This window comes from Octopus bimaculoides, chromosome 16 (genome assembly GCF_001194135.2).
Source record: "Octopus bimaculoides isolate UCB-OBI-ISO-001 chromosome 16, ASM119413v2, whole genome shotgun sequence".
In the NCBI taxonomy this organism is placed as follows: domain Eukaryota; kingdom Metazoa; phylum Mollusca; class Cephalopoda; order Octopoda; family Octopodidae; genus Octopus; species Octopus bimaculoides.
In genome coordinates this window covers 37,266,738-37,291,000 of record NC_068996.1, presented here as the reverse complement: position 1 = coordinate 37,291,000, position 24,263 = coordinate 37,266,738, and the positions used below count along the sequence as shown (strand labels likewise).

The 24,263-nt window shown below is 34.4% G+C and overlaps 1 protein-coding gene across 1 annotated transcript in view; it reads left to right on the top strand.

The window, feature by feature from the left end:
- LOC106867811 (synergin gamma) overlaps window positions 1-24,263 on the top strand; it is a 269,410-nt gene that overhangs the window by 239,591 nt on the left and 5,556 nt on the right. The window contains exons 11-18 of the mRNA XM_052973491.1: window positions 986-1,256; window positions 1,338-1,487; window positions 5,703-5,760; window positions 8,188-8,294; window positions 10,483-11,187; window positions 19,081-20,259; window positions 21,481-21,584; window positions 24,203-24,257. Coding sequence (XP_052829451.1) covers window positions 986-1,256; window positions 1,338-1,487; window positions 5,703-5,760; window positions 8,188-8,294; window positions 10,483-11,187; window positions 19,081-20,259; window positions 21,481-21,584; window positions 24,203-24,257 — 2,629 coding nt within the window. The remainder of the gene's footprint in view (window positions 1-985; window positions 1,257-1,337; window positions 1,488-5,702; window positions 5,761-8,187; window positions 8,295-10,482; window positions 11,188-19,080; window positions 20,260-21,480; window positions 21,585-24,202; window positions 24,258-24,263) is intronic.

Genomic DNA, 24,263 nt, shown 5'->3' with positions numbered 1-24,263 from the left:
CCCGATACTTATTTCTTTTTTAAGCCTGGTATTTATTCTGTTGATCTCTTTTGCCAAACCTCTAAGTTATGGGGACATAAACTCACCAACACTGGTTGTCATGTAGTGGTGAGGAACAAACAAAGAAACACACACACACGTGTGGTGGGCTTCTTTCAGTTTCTGTCTACCAAATCCACTTACAAGGCTTTGGTCGGCCTGAGGTAATGGACTGATTTCTTGTTTTAGTCATACCTGTGCCTATGTATTTTGTATTTCTGTAGTGCAGGGTTTGTAGGATTACTCTTAATTTTCTCATTTGTTACACAGTAGGTCTGTAATGTATCCATTTATGACTAACATCATTTGATAGTGTTGTATCTCTTTATGACTAATAATATAGTTGGTGGCATGTAAAAAGCACCATTCGAGTGCGATCGTTACCAGCGTCGCTTACTGGCACTTGTAACATTCGAGCGAGGTCGTTGGCAGTGCACATAAAAAACACCATTTGAGCATGGCTGTTTCCCTCATGCCAGTGGCACGTAAAAGCATCCACTACACTCTCGGAGTGGTTGGTGTTAGGAAGGGCATCCAGCTGTAGAAACTCTGCCAGATCAGATTGGAGCCTAGTGCAGCCATCTGGCTCACCAGTCCTCAGTCAAACCGTCCAACACATGCCAGCATGGAAAGCGGACATTAAACAATCATGATGATGATATTCTATCCTCTTAGACTAATGTCGTATAGTGTCCTGTTTTTTGTGACTCATACAATATGATAGTGTTGTCTTTTTTATGGCTGATGGAATGTAATAAGGTTGAAATAAGGATATGTATTTATGACAACTGCTGTGACAATGTTATTGTTTTTAAATCCATTAGACCATATTTTGAATTAAACAAAATATTCTCTCTACAGTGTTTTATTTACAACAATTTTAATAATTATAATTCTTATATTAATACTGAAAAATCCAAATAACTAAAATTGATAATTTTTGCAGAATAACCAAGGCATTCCATCAATGGAGATTCTTCATCAGCTACCTTCTCCTCCGGTGCCATTTTTCAACCAAGCCTCAGCCACTCAAATAACACCAACACAGCAGAATGCTGTCACAAGTTTTGGAGCATCTTCACCACCATCTTTTGCCACCCAAGATGCATCTTTAGCCAGCGGTGGGACATTGCTACCAAATTCTTCATCTACCGTTAGACCACCCACTTCAGTTCCTTTTGAAAGTACCCCGACATCTTTACTAGAAACCACGTTTGGTATGTATTTAGCATTAACACTATTTGGGGCTTTGGTTAATGTATTCATTTCATAAAATTAATAATATATTTATCTCTTAGGGTTAAATGCTTCCACTCAGCTTAGCACATCTCAGAGTGCTCCTGTTTTTGGAACGTTCTCTAAAGAAGTTACACAGACAGCCCCGACAGAGAATTTATATGGAGATGAGGATTTCGCTGATTTTCAGGTTGCTCCTAAAATAACGTCAGGTATAAATTTTTTTTTTTTTTTTTAAATTCCTTTCTTGTAATTTTTACTGATTTCTCTGTAGATTGTGTTTGAACTTTTTCTATGCTTTATTATTTTGATTTTATAGTTTTGTTATTTTGGAAATTTCAGTTTTAATGTTACTCTTCCGAGTGTGGGGATTAGGAGAATTAGTAAACTGTTGAATGAAATGCACTGCAGTATTTAGTTATGTTTTTCTGTGTTGTGAGTTTAAATTCTGAAAAATTCTGTCTGGGGTCAAACTTGTCTTTCATCCTTACTGAGATGAATAAAATAAGAACAATCATGAACTGGGTTTGATTTAACTTTTTTGTTTTGTTTGTTTTGTTTTGTTTTTTTAACCATATTTCTGATAAAATACAATGCCTTTCCATGAATTCATTTTGAAAATTATAAAGAAGTTAGTAAAATAATTTTGATGCTTGGGACATAAATTAACATGAAATTTTCATAGTGGTGGTGTTTATTTAGAATACCTTAAAACAAGGGCAGTTTCAAGTGGGTTGGTATCAAAAAGGTTAATAGACTCTTTACTCCAAATTTGTGTCTTGTGCCAACATCACAAAATCAATATTACTTTAAGCAATCTAAATATGTTTTCTTTTAACTTAACAAAAGTTTTCTAGAAATTATTTGAACTAATTTTGGGGCAGAGATGAAAAAGAATAGGGACCAAAACTTGAGAATACAATTTGATTCCAGATTTTTAATATTTATTTTCATTAAACTGTCAGAATCATTGGCATGCTTGGACAAAATGCTTAGCAGCTTTTCTTCCAGCTTTATGTTCTGAATTCAAATTCCACTGAGATCAACTTTACTTTAAAACTTTTCAGGGTCAATAAAATAAAGTATCAATTAAACACTGGGGCTGATGTAATTGATTGTCTCCACCAGAATTTCAAGCCTTCTACCTATAGTCAAAAGGATTATTTGCTCAATTTCAAAAACTGGTTAAAGCTGTTTTCACTAAAACTAGCCGATTAAGAACCGTGTAAAGTTTCTTATTGTAAATATTTTGAATGGCCCAACATAAAAGCATAATGGCTTTTGTTCAAACATTATTGTATTTCATCATTAGCCAGTTATGTGGAGTTATTGGAGACATAACTCTGCTTGCTTCTTGATTTTTGGTTGAGTACATTGCAATAGAAAGGGCATCCAGTTACAAACAAACATCAAAGAAACATGATTCTAATAAAGGAAAAAAAATTGAGTATAAACATGCACTGAAAATGTTTTCATGTTGGGAATATTTTAATTGCTATGTTTTAATTAGTGTGTCTAGGTGTGGCTGTGTGTTAAGAAGCTTGTTTTCCAAACATGGGTTCAATCCCACTGTACAACTACAGCACTTTGTACAAATGTCTTCTACTATAGCCCTACTATATTCAGTGGATTTGATAGACAGAAACTAGAAAGAGCCTGCTATATATATGTAGTCTAACCCATACTGGCATAGAAAACAGATGTTAAATGTAGATGATACATATATGTGTGTGTATGTATCTATTCTTTAAGTTCATTTACAGGAAACGTTTTGAATATGCATATAAAAGTGCCTATACTACTATGCCGGCTACAGCCTAATGATGCCAATTGGCAATACCTGTTTTTTGGAGTCACACTGAGCTGTGCCAATATAATATGTGTGTGTGTGTGTGTAATTGTACCCTTGTTTTAACTTCATGTGATGGTTGTAAACAAACATCACCGTCAATCAAATGATGTCCATTTCTTGCCTTCGACGAAAAATATGCCTGCCCTAGGGTGGTGATCTGGCAGAATCGTTATCATGCCAGACAAAATACTTAGCAGCATTTTGTCTGTCTCTATATTTTGAGTTCGAATTCTGCCAAGTTGAACTTTGCCTTTCATCTTATAGGCACAAGCGTGGCTGTGTGGTATAAAGTTTGCTTCCTAATCACATGGTTCTGGGTTCACTCCCACTGCATGGCATGTTGGGCAAGTGTCTTCTAATACAACGCCAGGCCAACCAAAGCCTTGTGAGTGGATTTAGTAGATGGAAACTGAAAGAAGCTCGTTGTGTGTGTGTGTGTGTGTGTCTTTGTGTCTATGTTTGTCCTCCACCACCACTTGACAACTGTTGTTGATGTGTTTACATCTCTGTAACTTAGTGATTTGGCAAAAGATACTGATAGAATAGATACCAGGGTTAGACAGAGAATAAGTATTGGGATCGATTCATTTGAGTAAAGTTCCTCAAGGTGGTGCCCCAACATGGCCGCAATCTAATGACTCAAACAAGTAAAAGATAAAGATAAAAATGGAGAATATTACCTTGCTTGGAAACAAGTGAGACTTGGCATCAAGAACATCTGACCATAGAAAATCTACTCTAACAAAAGAATTCTGTCCAGCCCATGCAAGCATTGAAGAAAATGAAATTATGATAATGATGGAGATTTCAGTAATGATGTTCTTTCAGTATAGATCGATATATTCACAAGCAGATTTCTTGCACAGAAGCAAAAGCCACAAATGTATATCAGCGAAATGTTGTTAACTGAATCAACCTGAATATATGACTGGTATTTTAACAGTTGTTTACAGTAATATTTTAAATTTATATGACCCTTGATATACAACAAACTTTATCTTCATATTTTCATCAACTTCCAATATCTTTCATTATTATTTAAACCTCAGAAATTAAAACAGGTTTTTGACAATTAAACAAGCCAGCAGTCCTTATTCAGGTTTAGAAATCTGTTTTCTTTTTAATTATATGCTATTGTGTTTTGTTGAGCTATTTTCTAAATTAGCTAAACTAACTACAAATTAAATGTTATGTTTTTAATTTAAATATCAAACCCTTTCTCAGTGTTTTCTAGATAGAAAAATGAAGACAGAATTAAAGTCATTTAGAAGTAGTTTGATTAATTGTGGTACTAGGCATATTGTTACTACAATTAATCATCATCATCATCATAATCGTTTAACGTCCGCTTTCCATGCTAGCATGGGTTGGACGATTTGACTGAGGACTGGTGAACCGGATGGCTGCACCAGGCTCCAATCTGATCTGGCAGAGTTTCTACAGCTGGGTGCCCTTCCTAACACCAACCACTCTGAGAGTGTAGTGGGTGCTTTTTACGTGCCACCTGCACAAGTGCCAGTAAGGCGACGCTGGTAACGATCATGCTCAAATGGTGCTGTTTTACGTGCGACTAGCACGGAAGCCAGACAGCTGCTCTGGCAATGATCACACTCGGACAGTGCCGTTAGTGCTCCACTGGCACAGGTGCCAGTCATCGAATATGGTTCAATTACGATTTCGATTTCACTTGCCCCAACAGGTCTTCGCAAGCAGAGTATAGTGTCCAATGAAGGAGAGGTTGGCATGAGTGCCAGTCGTCGGATTTGGTTCGATTTCAATTTCAAATTCACTTTCCTCAACAGGTCTTCGCAAGCAGAGTTTAGTAGCTATAATATATCAATATCAAATATTGATAATATATCTTGGAGATTTCATCCCACCAAAAAAAGCTGTACAGCAACCTCCTGCTTATTTCCAAGTTTTATAAGGGAAAGGCACTCGTGCTTTGCAGGACATTGCTGGCAAGTGACCTACTGCTATGGATGCCAAAGCATGGCTGTATTGAAGCAGGTCATCCAAATACAATGTATGTAGGTCATCTCTCCAGAGGACACTGGTCACCTCCCTGAAGACCTCCCTCAACTAATGCAGGACTGACATGGATGGTGTGTGTGCAGGTGAAAAATGTCTGAGCAAGCTTGACCAGATGATGATGATCAAATAAAACAATGCCCTACAATGCAAGCTCCAACACTAAGGTCTTCTCAAAACACAGAAAGCTTCATTACGTCTTGGAATGCAGTGAAGGAGATTTAGCATTCGTAGTGTCACATGATTTTATGTCACATGATCAGAAATAAGTACTAGTGATGTGACGGACAGTCCCGGACCATGTATCTCTAGCTTGTTGCTTGTTATCATTAATGATTACACCACAAATATGCTTGCTGTTCTGTTTTGAAATAAATGTCTCTCTATTTAGACTGCAACATTTTATCTCCCACAAGATAACTCACCAGAACTCTTGCGTATCAGCAGAAATGTGGGTCATATTGGAAATTGTAATGTCTAATATCATTTGTTATATTATGATTTGAGAATTTAAAAAAAAAACAATATATTCTTGTTATTTTAGATTCTTTGGACCAATTTAATATGTCACCTGTGACTGATGTAACCCAAGTAAATTGCAAGTGAGTTTGAGACTTTTTAAAAAATCTATTCTGCTTATTTAGTAAATTCAAACTGTGCAGTATGTTGTGTATGAAAGGCTTTCACTGAGCAATATAGATATATCATTATCTGAAATTTTGCTTTTCTGCTTAAATTAGAAATCATCATTCAGTCAATCAATCAATTTTCAGTCTATCATCAGCATTCAATCAATCATCATCATTCAATCAATTGTTATTCAGTCAATCATTATTCAATTACTCTTCATTCAGTCAATTAATTGCCATTCAATCAACTATTGTATCATATGTCTGTCTTTGATTTTGGATTGTGTTGAGTCAGTTTGTTTTCAGCACAGTCTCTCACTACTTGTTGCAGCCCTTAGTTGTCCCTTCCAAAATACCTAGAATTCTGTGATCAGTCCCTACCTATTCTCACATATTTTTGTTGTCCTCTTCTGCAGGTTCCTTCTACTTGGATAACACGACACTTTTTGACCTGTCCATCATTCAACATGCATGCTTGACATTACACATTCAGCAGAGCAAGCTTACCTCATTTGTTCCCATTCTCTAACACATCCTCTGCAGTTATTCTCTTTCTCTACCCGCTCACTCTCTCTCTCTCTCTTTATATAATCACATGTAGTTTATTAAGCCCTTGATAAACAACTACACTCTATGCTTGTAATGAACACTTTTGTAAGCATTGAGTTTCTGACATTACTGCTCTGATATATATTATTTCACTTAGTATCTTGTGTTTCTGATCAGGATACATAAATCTCAGCAACTGACTCCCGTTTGTTACACTGTGACCGTTGCTTTCCATCAACCCTTAACTCTCACACCAGTTCTACTCATACTTTGTAGTTGAGCAGTCAGTTAATAGTAAGAAGGGTTTCCAACTAGAAAACAGTTGCTTTAGTAGATGTGAACCTCTACAGATGATGATAATTTTTATTTCCTGGATTTAACAAATCTCCTCCAACACATCGTTCCATCACTAGTTATATTCCTTTGTCATCTCTTTCATGAAATCGAACTTTCAGAAATCAGCTTTCACCTCTTCTGCTTGTGTCTCTTCCTTGGTTTTTCATGTTCCACATGAATCTTACGGTACTTTTCCCTCCAAATGTCATCATCTGCTCACATTATGCGTCCATACCAGTATAGTTGTCTCTGTTGTATGCTACACCTGATTTCTCTTATATGCAGTTTTTCTCTCAGCTCATCTGTGCCTCATTGCTCCTGCACATTAACATTACTCACTCTGTGGGTCATGCTTGTTTTGTTTCTTTCTGACTTTTGCACATCTTTTACATTCAGTACCTACATCTCACTATTGTATGCAACATCACAATTTGTACACATGCATTGAATAATCTACTCTTTGCTTAGCAAGAGAACCTCTTTGTTGACAACAGAGTTAGTAGCCTCATAGACTATTAGATAACTGGATTTTTTATCCATCATATGATAGGTAATTTTGGAAGGATACTGTTGCCACCAGGAGAAATATCAGGGAAGTTATTATGATAATGTTGATGATGGCATACACACAATAACTATAATTTAACTTTTATCAAGTTTCTTGGTCACCAGTGTCATCATCATCATTTAACTTCCATTTTCCAGTCTGACTTGGCCTGGTTTCTACAGCTGGATGCCCTTCCTAACACCAACCACTTTATTGTGTGTGCTGAGTGCTAAAGGTAGCAAGCTGGAGAACTGCACCAAGTACCAGTCTGATTTGGCTTGGCTTCTAGTACTGGATGCCTTTCTTCGTGCCAGCCACTCTGCAGTGTGTGCTGAGTGCATTTTATGTGGCACTATACAAAATGATGAAATGAATACTAATTTTCAAAAGAAAAATATTTATTTCCTTCAAGTAAAAATTAAATAAATACAAATTCCTCATTTGTATAAAATCCCCTGCAACTACTCTGTCATTAACTCCCTCTCCTCCTCCTCCTCCCATCAAACCTATGTGCACTCATCCTGCAACTGTTAAGATAACTCCCTCTGTATCTCTCTTTCTTCCTCTTTTTCTTTTTTTGCTCTCCCTCCTCCTGTGTATGTGATATAAGGAATGACTGAACAAACCAATCAACCAACATTTATATTGCCTATTAGTGTACTGAGATGGGATTGATTTACTATTTCTGAAATAAAAAAAAAACAGGATGGTCCTGACTGCAACATTTATCTGATCAGGGTTGACCTGTTCTTAAGCAACAACAACAATAATAAAAGCTCCAACAAAATATGAAACAGAAATTTATCCCATCCATGCAAGCACTGAAAACAAAAGTGGTTGTAAACAAAAACTGTTTTTGTTTACATTTCTTTTGTCTTTTCTCCAAATAAATTTTTTAACAGAATTCCTAAAAAATTGCAGTTATATGTTTTTTTTTTTTTTTAAGTTGCATTTTTAATATTTTACAGTTCTATCACACCTGTAACTAAAGTTGCATTTGAAGCATTACCAGAGCTAAGTGCTGAGGATAAATATTCGAATGTAAGAAATTTTTTCTGCAGTGATGATTCTTCAGGTAAAAATCTTTACCATTATCTTTCTCCTTCTCTAATGATTTAGTCATAATTTTGTAATTTAATAAATAATGTTCATGTAAAATATAAACTGTCAGAAAGGAAACAATAGAAGTTTAAGGTTGTTGAAGGATTCCCGTAAAGATGTGTAAAAGGGCCAAACATGAATGTATTCTCAACTTATACTTTTGATTATTCTGAGCACTGGAGTAGATGTAATCAACTCACCCTACTGAAATTGCTGGCTTTGCACCAAAATTTGAAATCCCTAATATTTCTATTTGCATATTTGTATCACCAAAGTTTCCTTGGTTTACATCAGTGCCATTTTTTAAGAGTCTGTTAATTCTTGTCAAACCTTTCGTTTAGGCTTGATAGGAATTAACAGACCATCAAGATTATCAGATTTTTTGATTGTAAAACAAAGGTTTTATATTTAGATGTTCAAATGTGAAGAATACATTGCAAATGAGAGGTGTCAAGAATTTCAGTTAGGTTCGAATAGTTTAAGGAAACATCTTGTGAAACATTGCCATTGAAATCAGTGAAAATTGAAAGACAAATTGTGAGGAATAATCTAAGACAAACTAGTAGGTTAAGTTGTTAATCCTGTGGTGGTTAAGTTTTCATTTATTAACCCTTTAGTATTAAACTGGTCATATCAGGCCCAAACTAGCCATATCTAGCCTCTCACTCCTGCTCTTCAATGTCATTTTAAAAATAATCAATCACATCATTATGATCTCAAAACCTCAAGATAATGTATGATTATTTTAAATTAATGTGAATAAATGAGCATTACATTTGACTGAATGATCTGAATGCTGAAGGGTTAAACCTATCTAAACTATAGAAATCAATGATTAAAGTATTACCAACCAACTCATAGTAATCCCTCTCTCTCCTATTCTTCCATCATTTGAGAGGGCTCTTTATTCTTGCAAGCTATAGGCAACCTCTCTAGTACTGATGCTATGACTGTACCCCGGGTACTATGTAGTGTGGTTGATATTAGGAAAGGCAAGATGTGTTCCTCCAATCTGTTGGATTAGGTTAAAATGTGTAACCCATGCCAGCATGGAGAATGGATGTAAAATTGATTATGGTGTTTGTGAATGTGTGTGTGAATGTTTAAATACTTCAATAAATGCCAAATAATTATTTCGTAATATATTTACCTATGGAAATATTCATGTGACTTGTTTCAAAAAATTAAAATAATGTTTCGTTATCCTAATACCTTTTTCTGCAATACAATGGTTGTGGTTATTATTATAAGTATGTTTAAGGCAGCAGAACCTTTAGCATGCCAAACAAAATACTTGGCAGCAATTCATCCATTGTTTTCATTCTGTGTTCAAATTCTGTTGAGATCAGCTTTGCCTTTCATCCTTTTCAGGTCAATAAAATAAGTACAAGCTGCATACTAGGGTTGATCTAATTGACTGGCCCCCTCCTCCAAAATTTCAGGCCTTGTGCCTTGAGTAGAAAAGAATAAAATAAGTACCAGTCAAGTCGCTGGTTGATGTAATCAATTTCCCCCCTATCCTTCAAAAACTGCTGGCCTGTGCTAAAATTTGAAACCATTATTATAAGTTTGTTAGTTTAAATCTTTGAATACTCTGTAGTGTTTCTAAGTAGGACTCTTAAATATGTACAAGTCGTTTGTCTTAGTTGAAGAAATACATATCAGATCTGGTCCTGGGGCCTTGCTGGAGCAGGAAATCAGGATTCTCTCAGTATGTTGCTTGTTTGGAAATGTATGAGGAAACCTCTGAACATTTATTCATCTAGCTAGAAACATCAGCTTATTATTCCTCAAATAACACCCTGTTGTCTTAGGAAATTACAATAACAACAGATAGATGTGATCTTGATTGTGCTGGTGTCTAAGAAAAGGGTTAATGGTCATAATATTGATTATAGATCTGCTCCTGGGCAACAGAATCACTTAAAATTATTTTTGTCTTAATTGTTAATTTATTTTTAATAGGTAGATTGTTAATTTATTTTTTTAAATATAGTTTCTTTTTTTCATAAGTTATTTTTCTGAAAAATTTTCTAAACGTATTTATAATTTCATTTTTGTAATTTTTTAATTTTTATTTATTTTTTTGTAATTTTTAGATAGCTTTGAAATAGTAAAAATTACTTACAAGTATTTGCATGAAACTATAATTTCTTTTTCAGGTACCTCAACAAATAGCTTTGATGATGATTACGATGACTTCAAGTCTGCTGACAGTAAACCAAGTGATGACACCAGCCAGTTCAGTACTTCTGAGCAGTCCGAGGGTGAGGACTTTAAAGCCCTCGATCTTTATGTTGACGATTTTAAGAGCCGCCGAAATATGCAGCAGGTTCCCTCCCCAAATTTATCTTCCACGCGCAGATCTTTTCATTTAGGGGATACCTTATTTCCAAACAATCCCCAAACCCCTCCCAAAAGCCCAATTCCAACCACTACCCCACTTCCTTCTGGAGAAATAGTTCCTCCTTTATTAAGTAAACCCCCAGGAGCAAATAATTTAGCCAGCACTGTAAACGTTGGCTCATTTGCCAACTTAAGTTCAATAAAGGCACAGAAAGCAGAGGGATGCACCGAGTTCAAAACGGCAGATCTTAACGCAGTGGAAGATGAATATTCTGACTTCAAAGCCGCGCCAATAATACATTCTATGAAGAAGGAGATTGAAATGGCCACCAACCAGTTAGACAAATATGCAGTCTTCAGGCAATTAAACTACATCGAGGACGATTTACAATCCATGTCTCTCTCGAGTGCATCATCTACCTTGAACCAGAAGTCTGATAGCACATCAAATGATAGTAGACAATCGGGTGACCAGAACACCACTGAGAATTGGGCAGATTTTCAATCAGCTCTACAGCCAGGTAAACATTGGTCAGCACAAAGGTCTTTGTAGGACTAACTTACTTTGCTGTCATAACTGTCACTACTTGCATAGTCCCTTCTCCCACGGCTCACTACTTAGACCTTTTTCTTTTCATATCTCTACTTCCATCTCTCTCTCTCTCTCTCTCTTTCTGTATATATATATATTGTATCTGCTATGACTCTCTCTCTCTCTCTCTCTCTCTCTCTCTCTCTCTCTCTTTCTCTGATCTTCTTACTCAGTTCATTTCTTTTTAACTTACTTCACATTAAGTCTACCTTCTCCCTAAATGTAGTATTTGCTTCAGTTTAGTCTTTTGCCTCACATTTATTTATTTTACTCTTGCTTTACTTTCTTCATTAATCTCATCATTTGCTTTAATCATTTTCTTACAACATTCTTTGTGATTTATTTAAATCTTTTTTTACCATTTTCGAAAATCTTTCTCTTTTACTTACACCATAACATTTTTTTCTTTCTTTTTATTTAATTTTCACAATTTTCTTAAAATTTCTCTTTTTACTTCTTTTAATTTCTTCCTCTATTTTCATTTCATGATATGATTTTTTAAAAAAAAATCTGTTTTTTTTCTATTCCTTTTCCACTTGGGCTATTGTTCATCTCCACTTCTTCCACTAATGTTCTCCGTCCTTATCTTTGGCAAGGAACAGCAACAACGGAAAAACCAAAAAGACAAAAAAACTTGTTAGGTTCTTATTAGCTATAATTAGAGAAAGCAAAGAAATAGTTCACTTGCTCCTAGATTTAAAATCTAAAATTTCTCCGCTTTCCTTTCTCTCCCTTTTTCACTTTCCTCAGTGTATCATTCTTCTTCTGCTTCATAAAATTAAAATTCTACTTTTCTTCTAGCACAATTCACTGTAATTGCTTTCACTCACCCTGTACAGATGTGTGCTTCCAGTCATTCTTATTTATCAGTTTTGTGTTATTTTGTTTCGTTTATAAATTTTTTAATTAGTTTTCTCTTATTAATCATTAATTTATTTCATGTTATTTAAGAAATATTTTTCATTATTTGTTCGTTTATTAAAATAATATTCAGCTATACTAATTAGTAATTAGCTTATTAATTAGTTTCCATTTTTAGTCATAATTTTTTTTTTTTGTCCTTGTTCTTAATTCAAAGAAGTGTGATGTCCATAGCATCTGAGAAAATCTTGATGATGCTATCGATTTTGTTTAACTTCCAAAAGTGAGATAGATGTACGTTTATGAATATACACCTATCCCTTTTTTTCTCTTTGTACTAATAGAATTAAAAGAATCAGTTTTTTCATGTTATCAGTTTAGACATCTAAGAATATTTCTGCTCTGTATTATATTACAAATACCTACAAAATATCCCTGCTACCTACCTTTTGATAAATATGATGTTTTAGGAATGGTAGATGAGATGTTATTTTCTGTAGGGAACTGTAGTTTATCATGTGCCACATTACTTCTTACTCCCAGTCATTGATGTGTATGGGTACCCCTTCATGTAGGTTTATTAATTCAACACTCTTTCACTGACATAATTACTCTGTGCTTATTCTATTGTTATATTAAAAAGAATTCACTGTTTTCTAGTCTAATAATGTCTAAGTTTAACTATTAACGATACCAATCTAAAACACCTTTTGATCCATGAGGAGCCTTAATATGAGCACTCAGCTTGCTAGAAATAATAATCAAATATCACTCAAATCACATCTTTTTGCCTGTAATAAAGATGGGATAATCAAAGCTGGAATGTGTTTGATCACAAATTACTCTAAATTAGACCTAGCTTTAAACAACAGCTTTTTATTCAAAGATTATATTCCTGACAACTGAAACTTCGAACCTTCCAGAATTAAAAAGCTTGGAACCTTCCAGAATTAAAAAGGAAGATTGATGAATCAGTGGTTGGTCATTCTTGGCCAACCCCAACTCGTTTAATTTGGTCATTGAGCCTTTATCATCTTTATCATCATCAGCATCATTTTACATCCGGTTTCCATGCTGGCATGGGTTGAGCAGTTTGATAGGAGCTAGCAAGTCAGAAGACTGTGCCAAGCTCTATCAGCTTTGGCATCGTTCCTAATGCCAACCACTTTACTGAGTGGACTGGGTGCTTTTTATGTGGCACCAGCACCAGTGAGGTCACCAAATAACTTACAAGACAAAACCCCTCAAATGAGTGAGGAGTAGTGTTGAGGGAAGTAGCCTTGTGCCTGGTGATGAGAGGATAGAGTATGAATAGATGGACAGAAGCAGGTGTCTTGCAGTAAAGGAGATACATGGTTACCTCAATAGGAAAGAGAGAGGAGAGAGAGGGCAGAAAAGGTGAAGATGTGATGGTGGGGGTACACTTAAGTTACAGGGTGGTGTATATAAGTGAAGGCTCAACATCTGGAGATCATTTTCCTTCAGTTTCCTCCAATGCGTTCCTGGGTCATCCTCTTCCAAAAAGCCATAAACAATAATACTAAAGAATATAAATTTAGTTTTTAAATGTTAAGGCAATTCATTTAGCAGCTTTGCTTTACTGGAGAGAAATAAGATTATCTTAAATTAGTATATTTCATTCTAATTTACTCTAAATGATTTTTGTATCTTTTCATTTTGTTTTATTTTTGGTTCTATATTTTTTATTACATTTTGCTGGAAGTGCAACACATATACATGGGTTTTTTTTTTTAGATATTGCTATTGGTGTTGCCTTTTAACTTGAGTAACCAGAGCTGTCAGTAAATCTTTGTTGTCTTCAAACTCACAGTCTAATGCCTGTCACCTTGCAGAATGCAACAGTAAATAATTCACATGCATAATGACAACTGTACATTTTAACTAAGGTTTTGTGTGAAAGAGAGAATGCATGTGGTGTCTGCTTTATGTTGGGTTGTTTTTTTTGATATGTTGATGTTATAGTTAGTTTTTTTTTTTTGTATTCTCTCACAACATACATTTGGATATATTTATTGTAGTTTGTCTTACATATTAATGTTTCTATTGTTCTTAATGTCATCACTACAGTTGATTGTTAAACATTTCCTTCATTGTCACTCTAGTTCATTGTTAAACATTTCATCACTGTGGTTTTTTTTGGTAAACACAACATCACCTATGTAGAAAATAACTAAACACTTTATCACTATAGAAGCAAGCTAAACACTACATCATCAAAGGTAGAAAATAACTAAACACTTTATCATTGGAGGAAATAGCTGAGCACAACATCACCAATGTAGAAAATAACTAAAGATTTTATTATCACAACAAAAATAGCTAATCACAGTACCACCAAAGAAGAGTTTAATTAAACAATTTATCACAGGAATAGATAGCTAAACACTACATCACTCAAGTTCTGAATAATAAGTAAACACTTTATCACCATACTAGATAGCTAAGCACAACAATGCCAAATTAGAAAATAACTAAACACTTTATTAGATATCTAAATACTAGATCAAAACTAGCATAAAAGTGAGAACTTTTATCAAATTTGTAGTAGATGGCAAAATATTACTTAATTAGTATTGTAGATAGATAACACTTCATTGTATTAAGCTAAACACTATCTAATTACTATTGTTGACAGCTAAACACTACAATAGTCAATATAGTAAATAACTAAATACCACATTGTCATAGTTGTTAGCTAAACATTAAGAAATAATCCTATCAGCTTCGGAACTCTCTATAAGGACTTTCATTGTTACATTCATCTTTTATCTCATCATCATTCATAGCTAATTTATTCCTTCTTATTAATTTGTTTATCATTCTTCCCTGTTATGATGGGTCTTTAATTATTTTATCTGCGATTCATAAACTTCATTAAGCTGGGTCTTGTTTTAGGATCTGGCTAATGATGGCATTTCATCTATCTTTTAAATTAACATCTTTTTACTTACTATACGAATATATTATTCATTTGTTCTTTTAATCATCACCATTATTCTCTTTAGCCTCTGCTCTTACTTTTACTATGCTCACAATATTCAGACATATCTGGCTGGGTAAAACTGAATTTAAAGTTATTATTGTTGACGGTTGCTGAATTTATACAATTAAAAAAAAATGAACCTTCTCCTGCCTCACCTTCATTATATATATATATATATATATATAAATTTTTTTTGAAGTTAACAAACTAGCTGTGACACCTTTGGAAAGTAATCCGTCAATCCTTTGTCCACAAAGATGTTTTGAGGCCACTTGGTTATTGATATAAGACTGTTTCTTAGCTGCTTTACTCACCGTCTACCGAATAAAACATATATTGATAAATGCTACAGTTGTTAAGAAAGTTTTGCCAACAATATTCTCAAAATCACCGTTTTTTTGAGAAACTCCTTCCAAGAATCCTTTCCCCCTTACCATTCTTTCAATATGTGAATTAAATCACAGGGAACTGCGCTTTGACATCTGGCTTATTTCCTGTTGCATTTTGTATGAAATTTTAATTTTTTTGTGTGGGTTTGGGGTGGCTGGCTAACTATTTTATCTTCTTTTTTTTTTTGTATATTTTTACCAATTTATCTATTATTCTGTTGTTGTAAATTTCTGATTGCACTTATGATCTATGTATGTTATATATGTTGTTTGTAAAAATCTTTTCTCTTTATTTTGTTATTATTGTTGATAGATAATTCTTAATTAAACAACATAATTTATAAAGTAAATGTTTAATTTGATCATAAATCAATGTTGATTCTTAAATTAAAAAAATGTAATTACCTTAACTGAACCAATATTAAATGTAAACTATTGTCTACATAGATATTTACTTAAGTAATTTCATTGTCAGCAATTACTTGTAAAATACCTTTGTAAAACATGTTTAACATAGTTTTTTAGTAACACTTGTCTTGGTTTTTATTTACATTTATTTACCAAATTGACAGTAATAGCAACTAAATTTTTGTTGGTGGTATTTATTAAAATATGGAATAGTCTTAGAATAAACTAAAAAGCTTGCATCTAATTGTGATATTAAACAAAATTTTCAGATGCTGCAAGGTCAACTTTGCCTTTCATCCTTTCAGGGTTGATAAAATAAATATCAGTCAAACACTGGCATTGATATAATTGACTTATTACCCCTTCCTACCTCAGAATTGTTGGCCAAAATGTGAAGCCAATTTTAAAAGACTAAAATTATTATAAAAAAAACTTGTATTTGCATCAAGAATATCATATCTATGTTACATCCCATACTTTCTCACTGAATAAGTAGTGCCTATCTAGCCTCCTCTAAACAGAATTCAGTCCCATAACACATCACATTTGTTCCATTGAGGCCTGAAATTAAACAAAGAAATAATAGGACAAATTTGTACTTAAAATATTTTTTATTATATAGATGGCACTATACATCTAAATGAAGACTTCTGAGCCATTGAATGAGCAAAATATTTGTAGTTGATTGACTTGATAGAAATAACAGCCAACTACCCTCAAAAGAAATTACTATTATTGTGTGTCTAGTAGTCTAGGCCTGTTTAAATAGTTTCTGTAGTGCTTGGAGTTTATTCAGTAGCAGGACACTTGCTTTGAAGGTTAAGGATGAAGTTGGCCAAGATCTTACCTACAGAACTCATCTATTCCTTAAGAACTTGATATGAATGTGTAGGTGTATGTGAATGAGTGTGTCAGCTCTTAAGAGTTGACACTCACTAATTTTCAAGAAGTGTATATTCAGCTCTATTTTCACCTTACTGTGAAACTAAAAAATTATTTTAAATTAAAATTGACATTAAATGATGATTCTAGAAACAGTATTATTTTTCAATCTTATAGTTTCATTTCTCATAATTTTTGTTGTTTTTGTTGTTATCTATTAATTTCTTATATTTAAATTTTAGCATTAAAATTCAATGTCTGAGACGAGACTGTCTATAAACCCTACAATGATTATTTTTTCAATATTTACATCTACATTATGTTTCAATAAGTTTGATCTCCAGTCACAATCAGGTGTCTTATGTTTGAATGTATGCATTGAACACACTCAAGTTCGGTACTATGTACTGATACATAAGCATCAAAGTAGACAGTGCATGTGTCCGTGTATATATGTATATATTTATATGTGTCCGTGTATATATGTATATATATTTAATGACTGGCACCCATGCCAGTGGAGCGCTAACAGCACCATCCAAGCGGGATCACTGCCAGAGCAGCGGTCTGACTTCCGTGCTGGTGGCATGTAAAAAAGCAACATTTGAGTGTGATCGTTAACAGCGTCGCCTTACTGGCACTTGTGCTGGTGACATGTGAACAAAACATTCAAGTGAGGTCGTGCCAGCGCTGCTGGACTGACTCCTGTGCAGGTGGCACGTAAAAACACCATTTGAATGTGGCCGTTGCCAGTACCACCAGATTGGCCCTCATGCCGGTGGCACGTAAAAGCATCCACTACACTCTGAGTGGTTGGCATTAGGAAGGACATCCAGCTGTAGAAACTCTGCCAAATCAGATTGGAACTTGGTGCAGCCATCTGGTTCGCCAGTCCTCAGTCAAATCGTCCAACCCCTGCTAGCATGGAAAGTCAATGTTAAACGATGATGATGATGATTTATATATAATAATAACATTAATAATCCTCGGATGGAATTTATTATTATTATCATCATCATCATCATCATCATCATTACTACTACTACTGCTACTACTACTACCACTATATTTATCTAACATTATATTGGCACAGCACGGTGTGACCCTAAAAAAACTGGATTGCTAGTTGGTATGATTAGGTTGTAGCTGTCATGATAGAACAGAAGCTTTTGTATGCATACTAAGAAATATAATAATTTATAAACTTTGGAAATCCATTAAAATATATTTTATACTGTTAATCACTATGCTATAAATAGATTAATGAGTGTTAACATAATGAATGTGGTGAACCTAGAAATTTAAATTGATCAAAATTTCACCTTTAGTGATGAGAAAAAAGTAAAAAAAAAAAAATGACCCAACGTCCTGGCATCATGATTAAATTAAGAGAGACAGCTCTGAAATTTAAATTAAAAATCAAATGGATTGGTAGAACTGTTGGTGCTTCAGACAAAATGCCTTGTGGTATTTCTTCCACGTCTTTACATTCTGAGTTCAATTCCTGCCAAGGTCAACATTGTTTTTCATTCTTCAGAGGTTGATAAAATAAAAGTACCAAGTGGTATGATTTTATCGATTTAATTTCTCCTTTAAATTTCTGACCTTGTGTCATTGTTAAAAGCAATTTATTTGATCATTCATATAACTTCTGTCCAACCACCCTAACAAGTTGAACAGAGTGTTTTTTTTTTAAGAATGAAAATTAATGATAAAAAAAACATTATTAAATAAAGAAATTATTATAACAAGGAAAAACATATTTAGTTGGTACAGTATTAGGAATGTTGCCTCCTAAAGTAAGTATTTTTTGTGCATGATTTTTAAAAAATTATTTGAAATCGATAATAAAACCCCAGAAAACCTGTTATTAGATTCATATTCCACTTGATCAGTATACTGAAAGTAATTTTTCTTTTCTTTTCAGTTATTTATTGAACTCAAATTGCATGTGTTCAGCACAAGCTGACTTTTATCCATTTTATGCTGTAACCTTATTAATTTAATAACAGTTTACAACTTCATTAATATCTGTTATATTTAATGAAATGATTCTTTTTTATTTTGGCATTTTGTTATGTAACCTTGTTGTTGTTTAAATATAACAGTTCTTTGTTTTTCTTTTCTTTTTTGCCTTGCAAAAAAAAAAAAAAATCAGGAAAGCTTACACATGAATTAACCAAAGTATGTAGTATTATTTTAAATATTATCCTGTTGTTATTGTGATTATCAGACAAGTTAGTTTATTCCTTTTCTTTATTTCGTTTTATTATTACAGCCGGTCATGACCCCCAGTCCAATATTCCTCCTCCCTATGACATTGCAGTGAAGAACAGTGTTTTGGCATCAAACGTAAATCCTGTTGATGATGATGATCCTGGCTGGGCAGAATTTCAAGTATCATCCAACAGCAGTCTGAATAACTGGGCGGATTTCACTCAAATGGCACCAAATTCGGGTGAAAACACTTCGATTCATCCACCAAAAGTTGGTTCGTCAACAAATTCTTTCTCAGAAAAAAAGCAATCAGTTGAATCTGATGGAAGCAATTTTGATGTTGAGTCTGGTAATTCAGCTAACAGCAATGGATCTTCTCTTGTGACTATTGTGAAAGATAATTTACAGAGAAGAGAAATATTGAGTCTCTTCAAAGTGCGGGAGAACGTGCCTCGAGAAAATACTATAAGCCATGAAGACACATTAACTAGAAATGATGGTGTCGAAGGCACTAAAAGAAATGCCTCAAAGAAGGAAAAAGCAAAAGTGAAACTAGACAATTCAGCTGGCTCTTCTCAAAACTTTCAACAACAGCCTTCAGCAATTTCTGCATCTAATGTCAGTCTGAATCTTTCATCTGAAATCGATTTATTCCATGAGCCACCTCCACTTGATGATTCCGTTGAAGGAGAAGATGAGTTTGGTGGTTTCTCTCGTGGTATTGATAGTTTTGATTTCACTGAAAGAACTGGTTTCCCAGCTTCTGTCCCATGTTCGAACTTACGACCAGGACCGGTGCACATGCCGAAAGGTCGAAATGTTGAAGCTTACTCAAGTGAAAACCAGTCCACATGCCAACCTGGTAACTTTGATTTTGCTGATGAAGATAGTCATTCTTCAAAGGACACTGATAGTCTGAGCTGGCAGGATAACAACAAGTTCCAGAAAGAAGATTCGCAGTCTGTGTCAAGTCTTGAACTCAGTTACAATTCGGCTGGACGACAAAATCAAAGAGATCCTGACATGGCCGCTGACAGCCAATCGGTGTCTAGTTCAGAATTTCCAGCTTTTGAAACTTTACAGAAACAAGAAACCACTCTTGAATCTAAATCTCTTGACAGTCTTGAATTTAGAAATGATGACCAGGGATGGGGTGAAATTTGTGATAATAACGGAGAGAATGTGCCGGATGATAATAAAAATAGGTGTGTTCAAAACCTTACTGCTGAAACTCCTGTTGGTAAGTTTCCATGCTATTTCTTCAGAAATTTATTTTCTTATTTATTTATTTATTTAACGAAAGAGGAAGAAGGAAAAAAGTTTTGTTATTCATTCACCATTACACGTTTCATTTGGTAATAGGAATGACAAAGTTTTACATGTTAGATAGACATGTAAGGAATTTCCTTTTAGAAATTCTTCAGACATAGAAATTAAATAATGCAGATTTTACATTTCGGTGAAGTGTTTATATTTCATTGGTAATCAGGAGAAGTATAGATTGTTGTGGTGAGGGAAGGAAAAGCAAATATGATATCATAGATAACAAAAGAAAAATATACACATACATACATGCTGGAATTTACCCTAATTATCTACATAATATTTACTTATATAAATTTTTGTTTTCAACTTTTCTAGGCTGTGCAACAGATTGATTTGTCCATACCTGCTATGTTCTACACTTTCTTGAGAATATTTTTTTGTTATTGCATGCACTCAAGTCTGCTTTATATCCTGAAGTAGTATGAGTAGTGCCCCACCCATTAACTCTCACAGTACTCTTGCAGTACTGTATAGCTGAATGAAAGTTGAGCTGATTTCTCTTTATTCCTCATTACATTAATAAGCACCAATTATGAACTGGTGTTGATTAAATCCACTACACTCTTTCACCCCAAGTTGTCATATTGTGCTTAAGTAAGATATCATCGTTGTCATCATTATCAACGCCACCACCATCACCACCTTCATTCTCCCAACTCCTTATGTTTCAAGTTTCAATTTTCACCTTTTCTCCTTTCAGGGTTAAGATAAGTACAATCAAATTGTGGACTTGGTGGTATCAACTAACCCCTCTCTCTGAAATTGCTGACCTTGTGCTAAAATTTGAAAGAATTATTATTTATTAGAAATACAAAGGCAGAATTGTTAGCATGTGCGACAAAATGCTAAATGTCATTTTGTCCATTTTCATGTTCTCAGTTTAATTTTTACCGAGATCGGCTCTGCCTGTCATTCTTTCAGGGTTGATAAAATAAAGTACCAATTGGGTATCCACTTGCCTTCAAATTTTGACTGTTCCCTTCCCACAAAACTTTGGGCCTTGTGCCAATATTAGAAAGGATTATTTATCAGAAATACAAATATTAACTTGTGAGCTGTTTTATCTGAGATTTTTTTTTCTTTTTTTAAATGTTCTTTATGTTGCTATATGGTTATGGTCGTTTTGTTTATCCAGGAACAATGCCAACATTACCTCAACCTGTGCCTCCTCAAACAGTTGTAAACAAAGAGAACTTAATAGCAAGGGATAGATACAGCAGTGTTATTCAAGATGTCCAAGTAAGTTTCTGGATTTCCAGCTTAATGCCTTTGTTTACCTAGAATTCACAATCTAATTGTTTGTTAATGCCTTTGATTTACCAATTCACCAGACCACCCCTACTTCTTTGCTGCAAAATTCACCTTACAATATAATTTCATCTAAGAACTTTTTGTTTAATTTATGATCCAAACATTGACTTAATGTACCAATATATGACTTGATTCAGTGGTCACTTGACTTCGTTCCATAGAAACTAGCTGACTCCATTGATATTTCATGGTTTAAACCTTTTGATGCCAATCTGCCTGAAGCTATTCCTGGGTCTACTATACAAATGTCTGTTTTTAAGTGATTGAAAGTAAATCCCTCCATCAAAATTTCATGTTAGTTTATGTTCAAAACACCAGCTTGATACTTCTTCATTATTTTCAGAATTAATTTTGAAATAAAGGCAGTGTATTTCAAAAGAAATATAACAAAAAGTTGAATCAAAAACAACCACCATACTTTAAAGATCAATATGGCTTTTTAAATGTTTCATTTAGAAGTTAATAATAAGTATATCAAACTTAAATTGGATGTATATTTTTGATTGCCCTAGACTACTGTATATAGCTAATATAGTTGAGCTTACCAGCTTTTTGTGACATCATTGGCTGTTTGGTCATTATACTATATCAGTTTGACTGATTTTTGTTCTGGCTCTTTGTGTGAGGCAGTCTAACACTGCTGATCTGCAATAATCTTTTGTTAGCACTTTAATATAATAGATAATCCCTCAGGTTATACCCTTAAAAAGAAAGATATCTAGGTTAACGTTGTCCTGGGTACACTCTGTCTTAATGATGAGATGATCACAGCTTGAACACCTTTGTTTATAGGTCTGATGAACAAAGTCTGACTAAGGGTTAAACAACAACAACCATTAAATGACAATGTCTGTTATTTTACTAAATGTTTGCAAATTATTGTTTTCAACTCATATTTCAGTAGGAATATAGTCAGGAAAGAGATAAGCTGAAGTTGTCAGTAGTTTTAAAACCTTGAACTTGAGATCAAATGCTGGCTGATCTCAAGACACTACGGCTTATGTAGGAGATGAGAAAGGACTGAGATGTCTGGCGCCTTGCTTTTCTCAAGAAAACCCATCTACCACAGCAGAATTGATACTGGTGCTGGTGTCACATTTTAAAAGCACTGGTGCTAATGCCACATAAAAAGCACCCAATACACCCTGTGGAGTAGTTGGCATTAGGAAGGGCATCTAGGAAAACCATGCCAAAACAGACAATGGGGCCTGGTGTGACCCACTGGCCTTACCTACTCCTGTCAAATCATCCAACCCATGCTGGCATGGAAAACAGACATTAGATGATGATGGTGAAAAATCATATCCAAGAACTTTAGAAGTTAATGAAATATATGTTGACTTTCATGTTTAATTTTTGTTGGAATATATCTAGAAATAATGGAAAGTATTGAAGGATAGAGTTAAGCTTCTAGAATGTCTCAGTACATTGCTTGGTTTTAGCTTCAGTTTGTAGTCAATATTCTTTATTTTGTTGATCTAGTAAACCCAGGCTAATCTGTTGTTGAATAGCCTTTAGTCTGATCTGACTGAGCAGACCTATGATTAGTCATTCTAGCCATGACATTGTATATCTAGGACTACATTATCCAATGTACCTTTACTTTTCATTTTAAAGATGATCAGGTGCAATTTGAGAGAAAAATTCAATTACAGCCATCATCTATGCATACTTGTGTGTATGCATGCATACATATGTATGCATGCATATAAGTGTGTGTGTGTAAATGACTTCATTGTTGTTATCATTTCATCCCAAGTCAAACCTAATTCATCAAACCCATGATCAAAGTTACTGCAACCATGACAAGATGGTCCTGGGTGGAATGTCTTTTCGTCACAGGCCTACTTCACAATCAGGCTGACATAAAACACTAAACAACTTCAAAATAATTTTTATGTACTTCTGTTTAGTTGGAACAGTTTGTAATTACATCTTTTATGAGAAGTTGTGCCTCATGGAGGCAATTACTAGTGACTGAGACCTTTGGAGATATGCCATGCTTGAGAAGATCTGTCAAGCCAAGTGAAGTTGTAGTCATGACTGATGCTAGTGTCACGTAACTAGCATGTGAAAAGCACCTTTTGAGCATTGGGCCTCATGGAGGAAAGGTGGCTGATGCTGGTGTCACATGAAAAGTGCCTTTTTGAGGCAATGGCTATGCTTGAGAAGAAGATCCAGAAAACCAAGTGAAATCATAGTCTTAGCAGATACTGGTGTCACACAGATGGCTCCTGTGCCAGTGGCATGTAAAAGCACCCATTACATTCTCAGAGTGGTTGGTGTTAGGAAGGGCATCCAGCTGTAGAACCTCATGCCAAATCAGAAACCATACTGTAGAACTCCAGCCGTAGAAACCATGGCAAATTAAACTAGAACCTTCCAGCTTGACAGCCCTGGTCAAACCAGCCAACCCATGGACAACAAACGTTAAATGTTGATGATGATGATGATAACCTTTTGTTTTGATTTCATTTTCTCATTTCCTTCTCTCTTTCTCTCTCTCTCTTTCTCTCTCTCTCTCTCTCTCTCTCTCTCTACTCTAGGGAAGTGAACATCACTGTCATGAATGGACCAAATGTTTGGATAAATGTTACCAGAGAATTA